This window comes from Microchirus variegatus (genome assembly GCF_963457635.1).
Source record: "Microchirus variegatus genome assembly, contig: SUPER_7_unloc_1, whole genome shotgun sequence".
In the NCBI taxonomy this organism is placed as follows: Eukaryota; Metazoa; Chordata; class Actinopteri; order Pleuronectiformes; family Soleidae; genus Microchirus; species Microchirus variegatus.
In genome coordinates this window covers 240,374-260,000 of record NW_028154781.1, presented here as the reverse complement: position 1 = coordinate 260,000, position 19,627 = coordinate 240,374, and the positions used below count along the sequence as shown (strand labels likewise).

At 46.8% G+C, this 19,627-nt stretch overlaps 4 protein-coding genes across 5 annotated transcripts in view; all 4 read right to left on the bottom strand.

Moving 5' to 3' along the window:
- arid4a (AT-rich interactive domain 4A) overlaps nucleotides 1-457 on the bottom strand; it is a gene marked incomplete at its 3' end in the record, with an annotated part of 6,801 nt that extends 6,344 nt beyond the window's left edge. Inside the window, exon 1 of the mRNA XM_083910883.1 lies at nucleotides 413-457. Within this exon, the coding sequence (XP_083767009.1) occupies nucleotides 413-418 (6 nt within the window). The 5' untranslated portion in view covers nucleotides 419-457. The remainder of the gene's footprint in view (nucleotides 1-412) is intronic.
- Nucleotides 458-2,421: 1,964 nt separating this feature from the next.
- Nucleotides 2,422-6,751, bottom strand: psma3 (proteasome 20S subunit alpha 3). The gene is made up of 11 exons (XM_083910885.1): nucleotides 6,666-6,751; nucleotides 5,952-6,034; nucleotides 5,739-5,862; nucleotides 5,303-5,404; nucleotides 3,827-3,900; nucleotides 3,671-3,743; nucleotides 3,490-3,555; nucleotides 3,028-3,074; nucleotides 2,870-2,937; nucleotides 2,671-2,735; nucleotides 2,422-2,596 (listed from the first exon to the last, which is right to left on the bottom strand). Exons 1-11 carry the CDS (start codon nucleotides 6,684-6,686, stop codon nucleotides 2,552-2,554), a joined length of 768 nt encoding a protein of 255 aa, XP_083767011.1. The 5' UTR covers nucleotides 6,687-6,751; the 3' UTR covers nucleotides 2,422-2,551.
- Nucleotides 6,752-7,046: 295 nt separating this feature from the next.
- On the bottom strand, nucleotides 7,047-13,391 carry snx6 (sorting nexin 6). Of its 2 annotated transcripts, XM_083910879.1 has the most exons (14): nucleotides 13,378-13,391; nucleotides 13,142-13,192; nucleotides 12,089-12,193; nucleotides 11,513-11,623; nucleotides 11,290-11,411; nucleotides 9,869-9,992; nucleotides 9,668-9,763; nucleotides 9,480-9,585; nucleotides 9,087-9,162; nucleotides 8,941-8,980; nucleotides 8,736-8,822; nucleotides 8,332-8,491; nucleotides 8,152-8,237; nucleotides 7,047-8,057 (listed from the first exon to the last, which is right to left on the bottom strand). In XM_083910879.1, the coding sequence occupies exons 1-14, from the start codon at nucleotides 13,381-13,383 to the stop codon at nucleotides 8,004-8,006; spliced, it is 1,224 nt and encodes a 407-aa protein (XP_083767005.1). In that variant the 5' UTR covers nucleotides 13,384-13,391; the 3' UTR covers nucleotides 7,047-8,003. The 2 variants fall into 2 exon arrangements, with proteins under 2 accessions (XP_083767005.1, XP_083767006.1); XM_083910880.1 differs by lacking the exons at nucleotides 12,089-12,193; nucleotides 13,142-13,192; nucleotides 13,378-13,391 and adding an exon at nucleotides 11,997-12,015.
- A 660-nt stretch (nucleotides 13,392-14,051) lies between these two features.
- Nucleotides 14,052-18,839, bottom strand: cfl2 (cofilin 2 (muscle)). The gene is made up of 4 exons (XM_083910890.1): nucleotides 18,737-18,839; nucleotides 16,062-16,369; nucleotides 14,945-15,021; nucleotides 14,052-14,864 (listed from the first exon to the last, which is right to left on the bottom strand). Exons 1-4 carry the CDS (start codon nucleotides 18,737-18,739, stop codon nucleotides 14,752-14,754), a joined length of 501 nt encoding a protein of 166 aa, XP_083767016.1. The 5' UTR covers nucleotides 18,740-18,839; the 3' UTR covers nucleotides 14,052-14,751.
- Between the last annotated feature and the right edge of the window lie 788 nt (nucleotides 18,840-19,627).

The window sequence follows — 19,627 nt, the reverse complement described above, 5'->3', positions numbered from 1 at the left end:
ATGTTATTGTGTGTACTGATGTTATTGTGTGTGTACTGATGTTATTGTGTGTGTACTGATGTTATTGTGTGTGTACTGATGTTATTGTGTGTGTGTGTACTGATGTTATTGTGTGTGTGTGTACTGATGTTACTGTGTGTGTACTGATGTTACTGTGTGTGTGTACTGATGTTACTGTGTGTGTACTGATGTTACTGTGTGTGTGTACTGATGTGATCGTGTGTGTGTGTGTACTGATGTTATTGTGTGTGTGTGTACTGATGTTATTATGTGTGTACTGATGTTATTGTGTGTGTACTGGTGTGATCGTGTGTGTGTGTGTGTGTACTGATGTTATTATGTGTGTACTGGTGTTATTGTGTGTGTACTGGTGTGTGTGATGATGATGAAGAGGAGCTGGTCACACACTCACCTTCATCTTCACTCGAGTGTGATGGAGTCCAGCTCGAGACACTGAGGGTCACTGAAAGACACGAGGACACACTGTCAAACTGTCCTCGTGCCAGGCTAAAACACATAGCATCTCACGAGTGTTAGCTCCCCCCCCTCCTCTGATAACATATGTGGCAGCAGTCGCTCTCTTTAGCTTTAGCATTAGCAGCTCCTCACTAGTAAACAACACAGTGACCGGGGACACTCGGGGACACTCGTGTCCCCGCGAGTGTGTAGCGGAGCTGTGGGCGGCAGGAGGTGAAGGGATCACGGTGATCTCCTTCTTCCCGCTCCGCTCTCAGCTCCTCTGAGTCACGTCGCCATGTCAGCTCTGCTAGCTCTGCTAACTTCACCTCCCCCCCACCCCCGAAACCGCCTGCTAACAGCGGGGTGAGGAGGGTGAGGAGGGGGGAGAACACACGGTCACTGCTCCATAAACGAACCAGAACCACGAGTAAAGTTCGAGCCGCGGCTGTTTGTCCCCGCGGGGACAGAGACGGAGACAAACGTCCACTCGGAGCTCCGCAGCTACAGTTAGCTCGTTGGCTAACTGAGACTCAGCTAGCTTAGTTTGTGGATCTGAACGACGATTTAAACCGTGACCTCACCGAGGAACGGGCTCCTCCAGCGGCCACACGGGTGCTGTTCGGCCGCTCAGCGAACAGAACCAGAACCGGTGACAGTGACGGGACCACAGTGTGGACCGTTCATTTTGTTCCACAAAGACGCAGGAGCTTCACGTTTGTTCGCCGCAAAAACAAGAAGCAGCGCCGCCGCCGTTCAGCCCGCGGTCCGCTCCGAAAACACGGGCGGCTCTGCGCCGACCAGCCGCCGCCTCACGGGACTCCCGCTGCCCGGTCTACGCACCGCTCCACCGGACACGACTTCTGGTTCGGTTCGTGAAGGAACGAGAAGGGTTTTTTTACTCACATTCGCGGCCTCGGCTGCTTCCTCTCTCTCAGAATGCGAAGCGATTCACGAACAACAAGCTGTTGAGCCCGAGCTCTGTTTCCCGACACGCGATTGGCTGCGGTGACAGCGCTGCTTCCAGCGGTCACAACTGATTGGTTGCGCGAATCCTCGATTCTGATTGGACAGACGTATCACGGCGTCGTCGTTGGTTTATACGAACGCGGCGCCACGAGGGAAATGACGACACCAGCCGCGCGTTTGTCCAATGAGAGAAGAGCTGAGGAGAAAAGCGCGACACCGGACGTGTCCATTGGTTCACGCGCGTGTTGTTCCAGCAGCGGCGCGTCCTGATTGGCTGAGCGGTCTTCCTTGTCTGAGTACGGACGGTGCAGGAAGCCCCGCCCACATACGTGCTAAATACGTCCACACCAAACTCCATTCAACATTCGCCAGAGTTTAAATCACCGTGTTTTTCTCGTGATCTCGCGGCTCAAAGCACACACACACTTACATGATTGAACAGCGTGGTGTTAGATGACGTGTTCGGCGACAAAAACACCAACGTTCATCACATAATCCACGCGGATTGGTGTGAAATATCAGCGCGTTCCAAAGCGACGGCTCCTCCCACCGTGTCACCGGAAACAGGTCAAACCGTGCGTTTGAGAGCAATTTACAGGAGAACGGTGCGTGATTTAAACACGACGTGTTCGCCGAACTCTAGAGCTGTAGCTGTGACTTTGTTCAGTATTATTTATTCATATGAACAGAGACTGCAACACTTTCACTGAGGCGGTTTACGTCACTCTGACGTCACGTTATCAGAGCTCGTGCTGCGTGAACTCCACTGTGTTTCTGTTTCAGGACAAACACGAAGAAGACGTGAGGCGTGCCGTGCACGAGACCGTTTACGTAACAGGACAACAGTGACGTCACAGCCATATATGGTTCTCCCTCTCAAAAAAACATGGAGGTGATTTCTGTTCAGATGCACGAAGAAGAACGTGCGCGTGTCAGGAGAGGTCACAGGTCAACCAGAGGGGGCGTGGTTTAATATTCTCACACAAACAAAGCCACTCCACTTTTTCAAACTTTATTTTTCTTCAAAGTTGAAACTGACAGATGTGAACGTTCATGAACTTTAAAACGTAAAAAAAAAAAGGAAGCGGGTGAGAGTGAGCTGACGTCAGAGGCAGAGGGGGCGGGGCTACATGTTGTCTTCATCAGAGTCGTCCTCCTCCTCCAGGGAGTCCTGACACACAGAAGCACACAACCATGAGTCTCCAACACACGTACACACACACACACAAGTGTACACACACTCACCTTGGCGTATTTCTCAGCTTCCTCCCTCACGTCTTTAGGCACCAGCTCGTGTCGTCCGTTTGTGACTAGATCAGAGAGAGGAGAGAGTGAGGCGTCACCATGGCAACTGTAGCCTCTTGTTGACGTCACGAGCTAACGCTAACGTCATATTCACGACACCACATGTTTTTTCTAAAACAGCGTCGACGACTTCTCTCACCTTCTCCGACCCAGCTGAGCTCCAGCTCAAACGCTTTGTCTTTCACTTCATCATGAACGATGTAGATTCTGCAAAACAACAACAACAACAATATGAACAATTCAACATCATCATAAGCATCATGTTAACAGATATCCGTGTGTGTGTGTGTGTCTCACATCTTGGCGACTTCTTTAACGAGTTCTCTGCACGTCAAGTCTTTCATCTGACAAACACAGTTAGTGACACTTTAACATCCAGGTAAATAAAGCAAAAGACTTGGAATAATATCTATGACACATGATCAGTTTGTAAACCACTCACTCTCCCACACCAAAGCCCACAGAGAAAACTCAGTGATTTTAGCTTGCGCTGATGGAGGCAGCAGTGGATCAACAACTGTGTGCTGTGATGTTTCTCTATGGGCTTTGGTGTGGCAGAGTGAGTGGTTTACACACTTCAGTGAGATAAAGACGTGATCACGTGACGTCGACTCAGTTGTCTCGTGTGTCTCTGCTCGTCGTCATCACTGTCCACTCAACTCTGGGTCACATGACCGCGTCGATGATGACATGATGACATCATCAACGTTGTACGAATCAGGTGAAATCAAAGTTTTCTTCATGACGTTAAACACTCACCTGCAGTTTCTCAATCTCTGTCTTTGCTGCTTGTTTTGCTTTTCCTATGGCACAGCCCCAGTAACCCTGGACACACACACACACACACACACACACACACACACACACACACACACACAGGACGACTGTGAGGGGGCGGAGTCAAGCTGCCACAAACCTTTGACAGACAGAAGTGACTCACGTATGAGATTCCTGACGGGTCGACCATGTAGAGCTGAGGACCGTCGTCTTTATCGTACGAGCCCAGGATGAAACTGAACACATACACACACACACACACGTTTTAAACCACAGAAGAAGAAGAAGAGAAAGTGATGTCATCAGTGATCAAACTCACCTGCAGCCAAACGGTCTGACGGCGCTGTACAGCGTGTAGGCGTGGACGTACATGGCCACTCTGTCTGACAGGTGCTACGGTAACAAAGTAACAGTTAGCTTAGCATCAGGGCTCTGGAATATTATTCTATAATCCAGAGTATTAGTGGACATGTGACTGTGGACAGACGTGGACAGAGAGACAGACGTGGACAGAGGGACAGACGTGGACAGAGAGACAGACGTGGACAGAGGGACAGACGTGGACAGAGAGACAGATGGGAAAATCCGTACAGGCAAAAAAAAGTACAAAAGACATGAAGGAAAATTGGGAGTGCACACAGCACACTAGCTCCCCTTGTGGTGCACGATAAATTGTCCCCGGGCAGCACAAGTGACCTACTTTAGTTCTGTGTTGTAGCTGTTATCACATCCTCAAAAATAGAAACATTCCAAAGCGAGACTGAAGTTTATGCATGTTTTAAATAAAAGTAACATTAATTAGGGCTGGACGATTATGGCAAAAATAATAATAATCACGATTAATTTGATTGATATTGAAATCATGATTAATTAACACAATTATTCATTGATTTCAAAACTTGAGTATTTATTGAACCACCAAAACTCAACTTTAAATATAACTTAAAAGAACAGCCAGAAATAAATGAGTAACACATAAACAAGTAAAATAATAATAACAGTAAATTAAAATAATGATAGCAATAAAGACACAAATAAAAATAACTTGCAAACATTTACAACATGCACTGATAACACTAAAAACACAACATCAAAACAAACTACTCTGCAACTTCAGCACAACATCTATCATACAGGACTGGAAATGTTTACGTGACGTTAACACGTGAAGCTTGACCAAAGTCTGAACCTGCGTCTAGAATCCTGGGTTTTTTAAGACATTTTAAGGCCTTAAATTCAAATTATTGGATTTAAAACTTTTTAAGACCCCGCGGATACCCTGCAGACAGATGTGGACAGAGGGTCAGACGTGGACAGACGTGGACAGAGGGTCAGACGTGGACAGACGTGGACAGTTGTGGACAGAGGGTCAGACGTGGACAGACGTGGACAGAGGGTCAGACGTGGACAGAGGGTCAGACGTGGACAGACGTGAACAGATGTGGACAGAGGGACAGACGTGGACAGAGAGACAGACGTGAACAGATGTGGACAGAGATGTTGTTTTGCCAGAGAGACAGACGTGGACAGACGTGAACAGATGTGGACAGAGGGACAGACGTGGACAGAGGGTCAGACGTGGACAGACATGGACAGACATGGACAGACGTGAACAGACGTGGACAGACGTGGACAGACGTGGACAGACGTGGACAGACGTGGACAGAGGGTCAGACGTGGACAGACGTGAACAGACATGGACAGAGGGACAGACGTGAACAGACATGGACAGAGGGACAGACGTGGACAGATAGACAGACGTGGACAGTCGTGGACAGAGGAGCAGCATGTTCACCTTCAGAGGAATGTCGTGTCCATAGTTTGACCTGAAGTTTGAAGCTTCTTCTCTGGCAACTTCAGCGAGCGAGCGAGCATCAGCTAACAGGCCGGCTACTGCCTGGAGAGAGAGAGAGTCAAAGGTCAGGGGTCAGGAAGGGTCAGTAATTCAACTCACAACCTCAGAGAAACACACATTCATGTTTCCATGTGTTTGAAAAGGCAGAACTGGAAACTTTCCACTGGAATAAAGTGGAGCTTTGTGGAAATGTTCAACATAATTAAAAATCATAATCTTTGGTTTAAACCCTCAGATTTAGTCACATGATGTCATTTTACACTCCTTTACATTTGTATATTATGACCAACATCACCTATTCATTCTCAGACATTCAACACAATTCCAATGGAAAGTGTGTGTGTGTGTGTGTGTGTGTGTGTGTGTGTGTGGTTACCATGCCGACGTGTCTGTCGATGTTGAAGATGCGTTTGTTTGAACCCTGCTCGTACAGTTTGGACAGAACCAGCTTCTCCACTCCAAACACGATGCCGTCCTTACAGCGGATACTGATGGCTGTGCTGCACACACACACACACACACACACATTAGTTTATAACACAAACTGTGACTCAGCAGAAACACAAGACATGACTCAGCAGAAACTCACCTGCTGTTTTCGACTGCCTTCATCGCATATTCAACCTGAAACACTCGACCGTCTGGAGAGAAGGTGGAGGCCGACAGGTCGTACTGCAACACACACACACACACACACACACACACACACACACACACACACACACAGTGTTATGGTGCATTCCAGTTATAGCCCTTTGACCTGGTAGGGACTCGAACCGGCAACCCTCCGGTTACAAGCCAAATTCCCTTTGATTAAACATTGAACTTTAAAAAAAATACAATTAGTAAAAGTCACGCGATTATTATTTATTATTTGTAACTTTTAAAAGCACACTTTTCCTTTTCATTCTGACAGGAAGTGACGTCACAAAACACGAAGAGAAACCGTGAGCGTGGATTTCTGTCAATGCTATGTTACCAGGAGCTAACTAGCAGCTAGCACCGACTCTGATTAACAACAGCACCGATGTGTGTGGCGGGAAACCGCTAATATAACAAGAATAAGAGGTTTAAAGTTGTGCTGCAGTGAAAAGTCTTCACTTTCGCTTTAGCTTCTGTTAGCAGCGCCGCGGGGTTAGCAGTTAGCTGTGACTCAGCAGGCTAACTAACGCGCTAGCATCTAATAATGAATGAAGTGGGTTTTTAGAGTGAAAGCGGAAGTTTCTCCTGGGATTGTGTTTGTTTATAGTGAAACGGAAATGACTTTAGAGCAAAGTAAAGATTAAAAAGTATTCAGACTCACCCCAGTGCCGATAGAACTCATGATTACTACAAACAAATACACTCTGCGCCGCTGCCGCTGCTGCTAATACCACTGAGAGCTGCTCCACTGCGCATGCGCGAGCACACTGTCACATACGGGGGAGCTTCCGCTTCCCCGTGAGGCTTCACAATAAAAGCCTCACGCCTATTATTATACTAATATAAATAAAACTGCTTTAAATACGTCTGTTTTCTCAAAAGATTAGATTTGTTGTATTTGTTTGGCCCTAATACAATACTCCGTAACTATAAGGAAATTTAAGGAATTTTCTTTTCTTTAAATGTCTGGAGATATTTGTCACATGGCGTGTGTGTGTGTGGGACAGAGATGACCACACGGTGGCGCTGTTTGTTCTGCAGTTTATTTCGGTTTGATGACATAAAAGAAGCTTTGGTCACACATTCATGAACAAGTGTAAAAACAACAAATGAAACAGGAAACAGCTGATCAATGAGCTACAGTTAGTGATGATGATGATGATGATGAATATGATCCAATACAAACACATGTAAAATGTTTCCTTGACATTTAGTGATGAAGAGGAGGAACAGAGGTGGACCCAAAACATCCTACAGGAAGTTCACTGCCAAAATAAAACAACCAGGCACATGTGCACACACACACACACACACACACAAGGGGAAGAGGAGGGTGAAGATGATGAAGATGATCACATGACTGCGTGACCCTCTAATTCACAGATAAAACCTTTGATATTAATGATGACATCATCGTGATGAGTCACATGACCAGAGAAGAACCTGAGCAGAACCACATGAGTCTCTGACCCAGGCGGAGACCAGGTGACCAACCAGGACCGGATCCTGGATCAGGACTTGGGTCTGGCTCCGCCTCCTCCTCACAGTGAACCTCATGTGTTTCTGTTCAGACTCCACTGATCTCAACATTTGGATCAGATTCTGGACTGACACCAAGAACCAGAACCAGTGTTTAGACCATGATACTGAGTCCCAATGAAACCAGAACCAGACTGGAACCAGACCAGAGGCTAAACAGAGGAATCAGAGGAGCACACTGACCAGCTGGTTCTGCTGGATCGGGACCAGAACCAGTCTGATACTGGACCAGGATCAGCAGAACCAGCTGCAGTGATGAAGATGATGAGGATGATGATGTCAGAGATGAAGATGGCGGACTTCCTGTCATGTTTTCTCTCTCTTCTCTCTCTTTCTGGTCCAGAGTTCTCGGTGTCGTCCGTCCAGGCCCCGCCCCACAGCGGGCGTAGTTAGTTTAGAAGGGGCGGGGCAGTGGTGACAGGGCGTGTTCTGCTGGGTGTGGGCGGAGTCATGGGGGGGGTTAGGTGTTTCCTTTGAGGATTCCCACACAGCTCTGCAGCAGCTGTAGGTTACCCTGCAGGGGAGAGGGGGTGGAGCCACAGTCCTTACATCATGTAGCTTTAATGTAGCATGAACGTAGCATTAGCGCGTGGTTAGCAGTGACGTACCTTGGCGTGTTTGAGCTCCAGCTCAGCGAGTTCCACCAGGTTCTTCCTGAACGCAGACACTCGTCGTGTTTTAAAGTCGATCAGTTCTAAACGACAAAAACACAACGTTAACGTTAGCCATGTTAGCCCTGTTAGCGATGTTAGCCCTGTTAGCTGTGTTAACAGGGGTCAGGAGGTCACCTTGCTTGGCAGACTCGGAGATCTTCTCAAACTTGTGGCAGCTCAGCTGTTGACTCGTCTCCGCCTGAAGAACGTCTCTGTTTTTGGCTCGAGCTTTGTCCAAAGCTTTGTTAGCGTTCTCGTAGTCAACCAGAGACCGACTCCTCCGGTACAACAGGTCCTGTAGGGGGACACGAGAGAGGACAGTGAGAGTGGACAGAGAGAGAGGACACATGAGAGAGGACAGTGAGAGGACAGTGAGAGGATACAGTGAGGGGACAGTGAAGAGGACACAGAGAGGACAGACAGTGAAGAGGACACAGAGAGGACACAGTGAGGACAGACAGTGAAGAGGACACAGAGAGGACACAGTGAGGACAGACAGTGAAGAGGACACAGAGAGGACACAGTGAGGACAGACAGACCTTTGCAGCCTGTGACTCTCTCAGATAATATTTGAGCAGATCAGCGAGTTTCAGGTCTTCATCTGCTGCAACTCGAGCTTCAATTTTCTGTGAGACAAGAGAGAGACACAGTTCACAGAGGTCACAGTTCACAGAGTTATATCAGTGTTATTATATCAGTCTGTTGCCATGGTTACACCTGACATGGTCATGTGACATAACGTACCCTGGTCTTCTCAAACAGCTCTGACACTTTGAGGAAGAACCTGAAGAAGAAGAAGAAGAAGAAGAAGAAGAAGAAGAACAGGGTGAACGATCACACACTGTGTTCACTGTGAGGTCAGATCAGAGGTCAAAGGTCAGAGGTCATACTTGCACAGATCTGTGGAGTCCTGTGTTCCCAATGTGTAGAGAGATGATGCAATTCTGTTGATGTCATCTGAAGCATCTGCACACACACACACACACACACACACACACACACACACACACACACACACACACACACACACACACACACACACACACACACACACACACACACACACACACACACACACACACACACACACACACACACACACACACACACACACACACACACACACACACACACACACACACACACACACACACACACACACACACACACACACACACACACACACACACACACACACACAGAGAGCATTAGTGGGCAGCAGTGAGCAGCAGGGGGCGCTGACGCACGCACGCACACACACAGACACACACACACACACTCACTCTTGTGTGAGCGGATCATCCGGTCAGACTTGGCTGAAGCGTCTTTCACTCTGTTGTGATATTCTAACAAAAACGTCTTCTCGTGCTCAAAGAAATCGTCCACGTCCTGAAACATAAACACAGTTAGATGAGTGAGACAGCGCCACCCAGTGTCAGCCAGCATGAAGCACTGTGTGTGTGTGTGTCACCTTGACTCCGGCCACCAGGACGCCGTCAGCTGACTTCACCACGTTCTTAAAGAAATCCTCCAGCTTCTCCTTCTTGTTCTTCCCTCTGACACTCAGCTGTGAGTGAGCAGAGGTCAAAGGTCAAAAAGAATGAAGGGGAACATTTCTGTGGTTATCATGGTTACCGTGGTTATCATGGTTACCGTGGTTACAGTTACTCACATCCTGGTTGTATTCCAGGAAGACATGGAAGTTGAGATCTTTCCTGAGGACGGGATGAGCGGCCACGCGACACAGGAACACCTCGTGCATCGCCACCGTTTTCTTAAAGATGGCCAGGTACTCCCTTAAAGGGACGGTACGCAACAGTCAGAGACAACAGTCAGAGACAACAGTCAGATACTCTCTTAAAGGGACGGTACGCAACAGTCAGAGACAACAGTCAGGTACTCTCTTAAAGGGACGGTACGCAACAGTCAGAGACAACAGTCAGGTACTCTCTTAAAGGGACGGTACGCAACAGTCAGAGACAACAACAACAGTCAGAGATGACAACAACAACAGTCAGATACAACAACAACAGTCAGAGACAACAACAGTCAGATACAACAACAACAGTCAGAGACAACAACAACAGTCACAGCAACAACAGCAGTCAGAGACGACAACAACAACAGTCAGAGACAACAGCAACAGTCAGAGACAACAACAACAGTCAGAGACAACAACAGTCAGATACAACAACAACAGTCAGAGACAACAACAACAGCAGTCAGAGACGACAACAACAACAGTCAGAGACAACAACAACAGTCAGATACAACAACAGTCAGATACGACAACAACAGTCAGAGACATCAACAGTCAGATACAACAACAGTCAGAGACAACAACAACAGTCAGATACAACAGTCAGAGACAACAACAACAGTCAGAGACAACAACAGTCAGAGACAATAACGACAGCCAGAGACAACAACAGTCAGATACAACAACAACAGTCAGATACAACAACAACAGTCAGATACAACAACAGTCAGATACAACAACAACAGTCAGAGACGACAACAACAGTCAGAGACGACAACAACAGTCAGAGACAACAGTCAGAAACAACAGTCAGAGACATCAACAGTCAGAGACATCAACAGTCAGAGACATCAACAGTCAGAGAAAACAACAGTCAGAGACAACAACAACAGTCAGATACAACAGTCAGAGACAACAACAACAGTCAGAGACAACAACAGTCAGAGACAACAACAACAGTCAGAGACGACAACAACAGTCAGAGACGACAACAACAGTCAGAGACAACTGTCAGAAACAACAGTCAGAGACATCAACAGTCAGAGACATCAACAGTCAGAGACATCAACAGTCAGAGAAAACAACAGTCAGAGACAACAGTCAGAGACAACAACAACAGTCAAAGACAACAGTCAGAAACAACAGTCAGAGACATCAGTCAGAGACATCAACAGTCAGAGACATCAACAGTCAGAGACAACAACAACAGTCAGATACAACAGTCAGAGACAATAACGACAGTCAGAGACAACAACAGTCAGAGACAACAACAGTCAGAGACAACAACAACAGTCAGAGACAACAACAACAGTCAGAGACAGTGTGTCACTCACGCCTCCAGCTCCTGCTTCATCTTAGTGAACTCCTCCTTGGTCATTGAACCTTCTCCTTCTCCAAGTTTCTGCAGCTTCTCTCTGGAAGCATCAAAGTCTGGTCTGGGAGGAGCCGGAGGGATCTGACAACAACGTAAACAACGTAAACAACAACAGCAGCTGTGTAGACTGTATGTGTGTGTGTACTGAGTGTGTATTTATGAATACTGTGTGTGTATCTTACGATGTATCCTGCGTACTCTTCGTTCTCCACAAACGAGTCGTGCAGCCAGATAAACTCCTCATGTTGTCGAACCACAGAGAACTCATTCTGTTTGAAGTTAGGGAGTGTGCTCTGTGACACACACACACACACACACACACACACACACACACACACACACACACTAACATCATGATGAGCTGATATAAAGTGCTGAGTCATGCCTCTCTCTCTCTCTCCCCCTCTCTTACCTTGGTGTGGACGATGAACTTGACCTTGCCTCCCTCTCTCCCTCCCTCCCTCTCTCTCTCCATCCCTCTCTCTCTCTCTCTCTTACCTTGGTGTGGACGATGAACTTGACCTTGCCTCCCTCTCTCCCTCCCTCTCTCTCTCCATCCCTCTCTCTCTCTCTCTCTTACCTTGGTGTGGACGATGAACTTGACCTTGCCTCCCTCTCTCCCTCCCTCCCTCCCTCTCTCTCTCCATCCCTCTCTCTCTCTCTTACCTTGGTGTGGACGGTGAACTTGACCTTGCCTCCCTCTCTCCCTCCCTCCCTCCCTCCCTCTCCCCCTCCCTCCCTCTCCCTCTTTCTCTTACCTTGGTGTGGACGGTGAACTTGACCTTGTCTCTCTCACTCAGAGCGTCAGAGATGTCCACCTGCAGAGTGGCGTCCGTCTGCAGATCCACGTTCACCGCCCGCGGCTGCACCACACACACACACAGAGAGGACACCACATCACCCACAATGCATCGCTCCCTCCCATCACAGATAACGTGCTGCAGTGAGTATTGATCATGTTTTCATCCTCGTCACTCTCTACAGTTTCACACACACTCGTGTTTTTAGTCCAAGTCTGGACTTTGAAGGACAGGGTTCAGGATCTGTGGGCGCCCCCTGCTGCTGACAAACAGCATTACACAGACCTGAAAACAACTCTTTTTATACACTTACAAAAGACAGTAAATCAAATCTAATTCAGTTTAAGTCTACGATCCATTACATGATCACATCTTTTGGTGTGGGAGCGTGAGTGACTTTGGTGTGGGAGAGTGAGTGTGATCATCTTTGTTTATGAACACGATGTCTCACTCTGTCCTATTTTGCCTCAACTTTACACATCTGACTTTTACTAACGAGAATATCCCACTCATCCCTGTGTGTGTTTTCTGTCATAAACACTGACCTTGTCAGGACCAGTAAAGTCCTCATGGAGACCCAAACCTGGTCCTAATGAGGTGTGTTATGGTTCGTCACGAGACACCGTTTAGTGTGTGTGTGTGTCGCAGTCTTGTGACCCTCTGCTGTTTGACCGACTCAACGTTAATCAGCGGCTCGTTAGTTTTACACACACACACACACACACACACACACACACACACACACACACACACACACACACACACACACACACACACACACACACACACACACACCTCTATGAAACAGTTACACAGTGTGTGTGTGTGTGTAAAAAACAGTTTAACCACAAGCGACCGCGGCTAACACTGAGTTAGCATGGAGCTAACGTGAGCAGAATCGACGACAACAAACCCCGAGCTACAGCTAAAGCTAACTAGCAGGGTTAGTGGAGACAGACAGGTGACGACACAGACAGTTGAGACACAGACAGGTGAAGACAGAGCACTCACCCCTCGCTCCTCCTCGGAGAGGAAGTCGGGTCCGTCGTCCAGCCCTTCCTGCTGCAGAGACACCGAGAAGAGAGCCGTTAGTTACCGAGGAACACACACACACAACAGCAGCGGGGACAGAGACAGAGGGACACCGGAGAGACACCGGGGCGGAGACTGAGCCGCCATTACAGAGCAGAGGACAGGACAACAACAAATAAACAGACGACAGAGACACAGACGAGACACAAACCCACCATCATGGCTGCCAACGGGTGGAGACAGGAAGTGGTGACACGTCACCATCGCGTCATCCGCCGGAAGTGGATTGAAATAAAATAAAAGAACATTAACGTTGATAGAAAACCAGGTTTCATCCACTAAATTATAATATACTTAATTATATTATTATTATTTTATAATATATTATACATATTATTAATATATATATATTTATTTATTAATGATATATTATATATATTAATAATATATTATTACTACACCTACACCTACACCTGTACAGCTGACCTCACCTGGTTCTGGTCTGTGATACGTTCATGTACATAAATACATTTCAAGTAAATAAACCTCTGGTTCTGTTGGTTTATAGAACCCTCAACACTTCCTGTGATCAGATGGAGTGGACTGGGCCAAACCAACAGAGGTTCTGTTTCCAGCATGGTTCTGGTCTGTACTGGTATCAGTTTGTAATGGTTCTGCTAACATGTTGGGACTGGGTTCTACACGTGACTCTGGTTCTCTGCTGCAGGTTCTAGTGAGGTTATTTTACAGGAGTTCTAAAGGTTCTGCTTATGTGGATCCTTCTTGAGATGACACTGATGTGAACTGTCATTGGGTCAACAGTGAGTGTGTGTGTGTGTGTGTGTGCTCTGTGATTGGTGGAGGCAGAAAAGGAGGCGGAGACTCAGAGTCAGATCTGCCACAGGCTTTTATTGCAGCGTGGCTTCCTGTGATGATCTCACAAACAACGTTCCACTTTAAGGCTCCGGACGATGAAGATGACGGTGATGATGGTGGTGATGATGTCATCATGTTGTTGTCTCTCACTGCTGGGGTCAAATCTGCTTCCTGTAGTGTTTCTTTACAAAATAAAAGCTCAATAACGCTGGCGTGAACGAACAAAGACGGAGGAAAACGAAGGTGAGAATTTAGTGTTGAGTCCTCGTCTGTGTGTGTGTGTGAGCAGAGTGGAGAAGAAACAACACGTTACAGTAATAAATAAAAGTCATATGTAAAAAAACGTGTGCTGCAGGAGGCGGAGCTTGTGCTCGCCGCCGACACGTGGCCGATTCTTTCACATGGACTTTTTTTTTTGGCAAAACTCCGACAGAGAGAGCGAGAGAGAGAGAGAGAGAGAGACAACCTTCCCGGGATGAACTTTAAAACACAAGTCATGTGGCAACAAAAGTGGGAGGGGTTTGCATATCATTATGTAAATGAGATCTCCTTCATGTTGGAACAAAGTGAAAACAACAAAAACAGGAAACAAAGTGGCCTAAAGACACTAGAACTGGTTCAGAACATGGACAGGTAGAGCAAGCGGTGAGCGGGGGGGGGTGAGTGAGTGAGTGAGTGAGGGGGCGGGGTCAGGTGCTCGGGTCCGGATGACATCACAGCGGTTTGCCCTCCAGAGAAATGACCACGTTCCCACCCAGTTTCTCGGCCAGCGTGCTGCGGTCCTGGATGTCCTCCAGACCGTTCACCTGCCACTCGTGTTTGATGCCTGCAGGGGTCAAAGGTCAAAGGTCAGACGTCACTCATCACAGAGGCGTGACCTCTGACCTCAGCAGCCGAAACACTCACCTGTAAACTTCTTTTTGATGGCGTCTTTGGAGCTGGCGTAGATCATCTTACTCTTCATGGGCGCGCCGTCTGGAGCCCTGAGGAGGAACACAGGCTGTTAGGACCACAACCAGGACCAGAACCACAACCACGACCAGAACCAGAACCACGACCAGAACCAGTCTGAACCCCAGGTCACAGTCATGACATCATCATGACAAAGAAGTCATTCAGATTCAAACTAAAGCACGAAAGACACCGGCCTCTGCTCCTGAGAGCTCCAAATAAACTGAACCACAACCAGAACCACAGGCAGAACCACAGGCAGAACCAGAACCACAGGCAGAACCAGAATCAGAACCAGCAGAGCTGACTGAACGTTCAGGAGGAAATTAACTCATCTGTCTTTACAGCAGTCATCAGGGTTCAGAGGTGAACAAACACTGTGGGTGAAAATAAACACGGTTTATATGTTCAATATGTTACACATTTACACGTGTAACGTATTATAGAAAAGACATTAGCTTAAATATAAGCTGTAAAATACAAACATTGTGTGTGAGAAACACGGTTTATATGTTCAATGTTACACATTTTACATGTGAAACATATGTTAGAAAATACAATAGCGAAAATACACTGTAAATATGCTGTAAAATACACTAAATACACTGTAAAATAAACTGTAAATATGCTGTAAAATACACTGTAAATAAGCTGTAAAATACATTGTAAATACGCTGTTAAATACACTGCAAATAAAATATAAATACACTGTAAAATAAGATGTAAATATGCTGTAAAACACTGTAAATAAGCTGTAAAATAAGCTTTAAAATACACTGTAATTAAGCTGTAAATACAATATAAATACACTGTAAAATAAGATGTAAATAAGCTGTTAAATACACTGTAAATGACGCTGTAAAATATATTGTGATTATACAGATTTATAAAAGCCTTTTATAGATCTGTATCTAGTATAACCCTGTAAATAAATCTGTAAATAAACCATTAACTCCCAAACCGATAAAACATAAACAGACAAATATGGGGCCGATCTTCAACAACATCAGACTGATCTGATGGTGACCCCTGACCCCTGACCCTTGACCCCTGACCCTGCTCACTAACATACCAGAAGATGAAGACCAGGTCCTCCTTCTTCGACTCCTTGGTCTCGTAGGTGGCGTCGTACAGGCCGTATCTGCAGTCGTTGGGGGGGAGGAGCTTAACGAAGGACAGGTAGGGGTCGTCCACGGTCTCGCCCACGTCGCCCACCAGGATCTCCTTCCCCTCCTCCACGATGATCTTCTTCTTATCGTCGCTGAGGCAGAACAGGATGGCCTTCTTCCTCTTCTTCACCTCGTCCTGAGTGGACGACTTCCTCACCTTCATGTCGTTGAAGACTCTGATGACCTCATCGTTTACTGTCACACCTGATGCCTGCACACGCACACGCACACACACGCACACACAGGTTACCACCACACAACTGAAGTACAAACATCACATGATCATCTATAACAACATGTAAACCACTCACACCAAAGTCACTCACTCTCTCACACCAAAGTCACTCACTCTCTCACACCAAAGTCACTCACTCTCTCACACCAAAGTCACTCACTCTCCCACACCAAAGTCACTCACTCTCTCACACCAAAGTCACTCACTCTCTCTCACCAAAGTCACTCGCTCTCCCACACCAAAGTCACTCACTCTCCCACACCAAAGTCACTCACTCTCTCACACCAAAGTCACTCACTCTCTCTCACCAAAGTCACTCGCTCTCCCACACCAAAGTCACTCACTCTCTCTCACCAAAGTCACTCGCTCTCCCACACCAAAGTCACTCACTCTCCCACACCAAAGTCACTCACTCTCTCACACCAAAGTCACTCACTCTCTCACCAAAGTCACTCGCTCTCCCACACCAAAGTCACTCACTCTCCCACACCAAAGTCATTCACTCTCCCACACCAGTTACTCACTCTCCTCACACGAAAGTCACTCACTCTCCCACACCAAAGTCACTCACTCACTCTCACACACCAAAGTCACTCACTCTCACACACCAAAGTCACTCACTCTCCCACACCAAAGTCACTCACTCCCCCACACCAAAGTCACTCACTCTCCCACACCAAAGTCACTCACTCTCCCACACCAAAGTCACTCGCTCTCTCACACCAAAGTCACTCACTCTGCCACACCAAAGTCACTCACTCTCTCACACCAAAGTCATTCACTCTCCCACACTAAAGTCACTCACTCTCTCACACCAAAGTCACTCACGCTCTCACACCAAAGTCACTCACTCTCCCACACCAAAGTCACTCACTCTCCCACACCAAAGTCACTCACTCTCCCACACCAAAGTCCATAGAGTAAACCAGTGATTTTAACATCACAGCACGCAGGAGTTCACAGGAGTTGTTGATCCACTGCTGCCTCCATCACTAACTTACAATGACTGATTTTAATGAATTTGGCTTTTAAAATATTTAATTTAGACTTAACTCAGTGACACAAAGTGACCACACGAGGCAGCAGAGGACCAGCAGCTCCTGTGTCCCTGTGAGCTAAAATCACTGGTTTTCTCTATGGACTTTGGTGTGGGAGAGTGAGTGTTTTACAGACTTCAGTTTAACACTGAGATAAAGACGTGATCATGTGACGTAGAGAAGTGAAACCTGATCAAAGTCCGACTCAGATAATCAGATACAGACTTTGACTCAAAGAGTTCAAAGTTAAAGACGACTACATATAAACAGAGGCAGAAGAGGGCGGGGCCAACAATCTACTGATCTGATGACATTGTTCTTCAGTGGACTCAGTAATCTGACTTCATCGTGCTTTTATTGATATTCTTGAGTCTGAGTATCCGTCATGTGATTATTGATCACTGATAACTCTGATCATCTGTGGGCGGAGCCTCCTGTCGTCTACGAGACGATGTGTTTTATCTCAGCGTAAATGAATTAAAGTCTCAAATCTTACTAATAATCAATAATCCAGTCACAGATCTGATGATGATGATGATGAAGCACATTAAACACACGCTGCAGCGCCCCCCTGTGGTAGTCTCAGATAATTCACTAGGACTGTTGATTAAAAACATGTTTTAACAATCGTCTTAAACAGAAATTAATCAAATTAATCACTGATCAATAATTTTATGGCTGAGTGTGTGGTCCTGGTCCTGGTCTTAGTCCTGGTCCTGGTGCAGGACCGGCTGTATTTGTCCCTCTCAGGCCTCCATAGCCGTGACTCTGCAGTCTGACTCGGTTTAACCAACACAAGCCGCTCCGGTCTCAGCAGAACCGGCTCACGTTCACACTTGCGGGTCTCGGTCAGTCCGGGTCCTGAGAACGGGTCCTAACACCGGGTTCAGACCGGACCGGGTGCAGCGGCTCAGTCCGGCAGCCGGAATAAGATGGCCGCCCTGAGCCACACGGCCTGCGGGCAGGCCCGGCCCGGCCCGGCCTGGCCCGGCTCTCACACCCGACCGTTTCACCGGCGAATAACGGAACGAACGTGCGGAGAAAAAACCTCCGGCGACGACCGGAGAGTCGTTCGCGCCGGTGAAAGCGGCGACAACGAGGCGGGAACACCGAGTAACGGTGTCTGTGCGGAGGCCGGAGAGCGGCGGCCATGCTGCTGCCGCCGCCGCGGAGAAACATAACGGTCCTGAGGAGCCGCAGCGCCCCTCTGCCGGCCTCTATCTGCCGCTGCCGGGGCCCCGCAGGGCCCGCAACACGGAGCCCAGGAGCCCGGAGCCCCCGGAGCCGGACCGGGCTCGGTTCTTACCATGATTTCCCGGGGTTTGTCCGCGCTGCGACGCCGTCAGATCAGGGTTTGACTGAGGTGAAAGGTAGCGATAGAGAGGGGGAGGAAGAGGGCGGGGCCTCACCGGCACCACGGTGACGTCACTGACCGAGCGGAACGGACTGTAAAAGGAGTTTTTTAGGATTATTGACGATTTATTAGATTTATATCAGAGGATCGTTTTCACCGAGACGTTTATTCTACTTTTATTTTAAGAAAATCGGAATTATATTTATTTTAATCCCTGTTTTAATCCTTAAGGCTTTATTTATTTATTTATTCATTCATTCATTGTATATTGTCAATAACCCTTTATATATAAACACATATATATGACGTGTGCTGCTGCCTTTCGTGTTCAGATCACCCTTTTATCTGGTTACATTAATAAAATAACAGTATATAATAGTCTTCTGTTTATGTAACAAACATTAATGTCACATTAAACCTCAGGGAAAATACGGATTTATTTCACTTTATTTTGAAAAGCCAGTGTCACATGTTTCCTTGTTTGAAATAAAATAATAAAATCTCTCTAATACATGAATGATCTTTGATGATATTTAACCTATATAATAGGTTATAGGTAATATATACATATATACATACATACGTGTGTATATGGGCTAGGGGCTATATATGTATATGTGTATATATACACATATACATATATATGTGTATATATACATATATACACACACACATATGTATATATACACACACACACACATACACTTATGTGTATATACACACACACATATATACACTTATGTATACACACAATATTAACACATTTAAAATAGATTTCATTGTGTTTTAAAAACACATTTAAACATGACTGAATCAACACTCCCCTGCTTGAGGTTTTACAGG

Bases quoted from the DNA above. Each gene is read 5' to 3' on its own strand.
- snx6 (XM_083910879.1), bottom strand. The intron at 8,823-8,940 runs GTACGTTATGTC...CTTGTCTCACAG, and splicing joins AGCTGTTTGAGAAGACCAGG to AAAATTGAAGCTCGAGTTGC. The intron at 8,058-8,151 runs GTACGTCACTGC...TCTCCCCTGCAG, and splicing joins TGGAGCTCAAACACGCCAAG to GGTAACCTACAGCTGCTGCA.
- cfl2 (XM_083910890.1), bottom strand. The intron at 15,022-16,061 runs GTATGTTAGTGA...GTTCCTCCTCAG, and splicing joins GACCTGGTCTTCATCTTCTG to GGCTCCAGACGGCGCGCCCA. The intron at 14,865-14,944 runs GTGAGTGTTTCG...TGACCCCTGCAG, and splicing joins CATCAAAAAGAAGTTTACAG to GCATCAAACACGAGTGGCAG.
- psma3 (XM_083910885.1), bottom strand. From the start codon at position 6,686: ATGAGTTCTATCGGCACTGGG. The intron at 5,405-5,738 runs GTAACCACACAC...CTCTCTCTCCAG, and splicing joins TCGACAGACACGTCGGCATG to GCAGTAGCCGGCCTGTTAGC. The intron at 3,901-5,302 runs GTGAACATGCTG...TTGTTACCGTAG, and splicing joins GACACGACATTCCTCTGAAG to CACCTGTCAGACAGAGTGGC.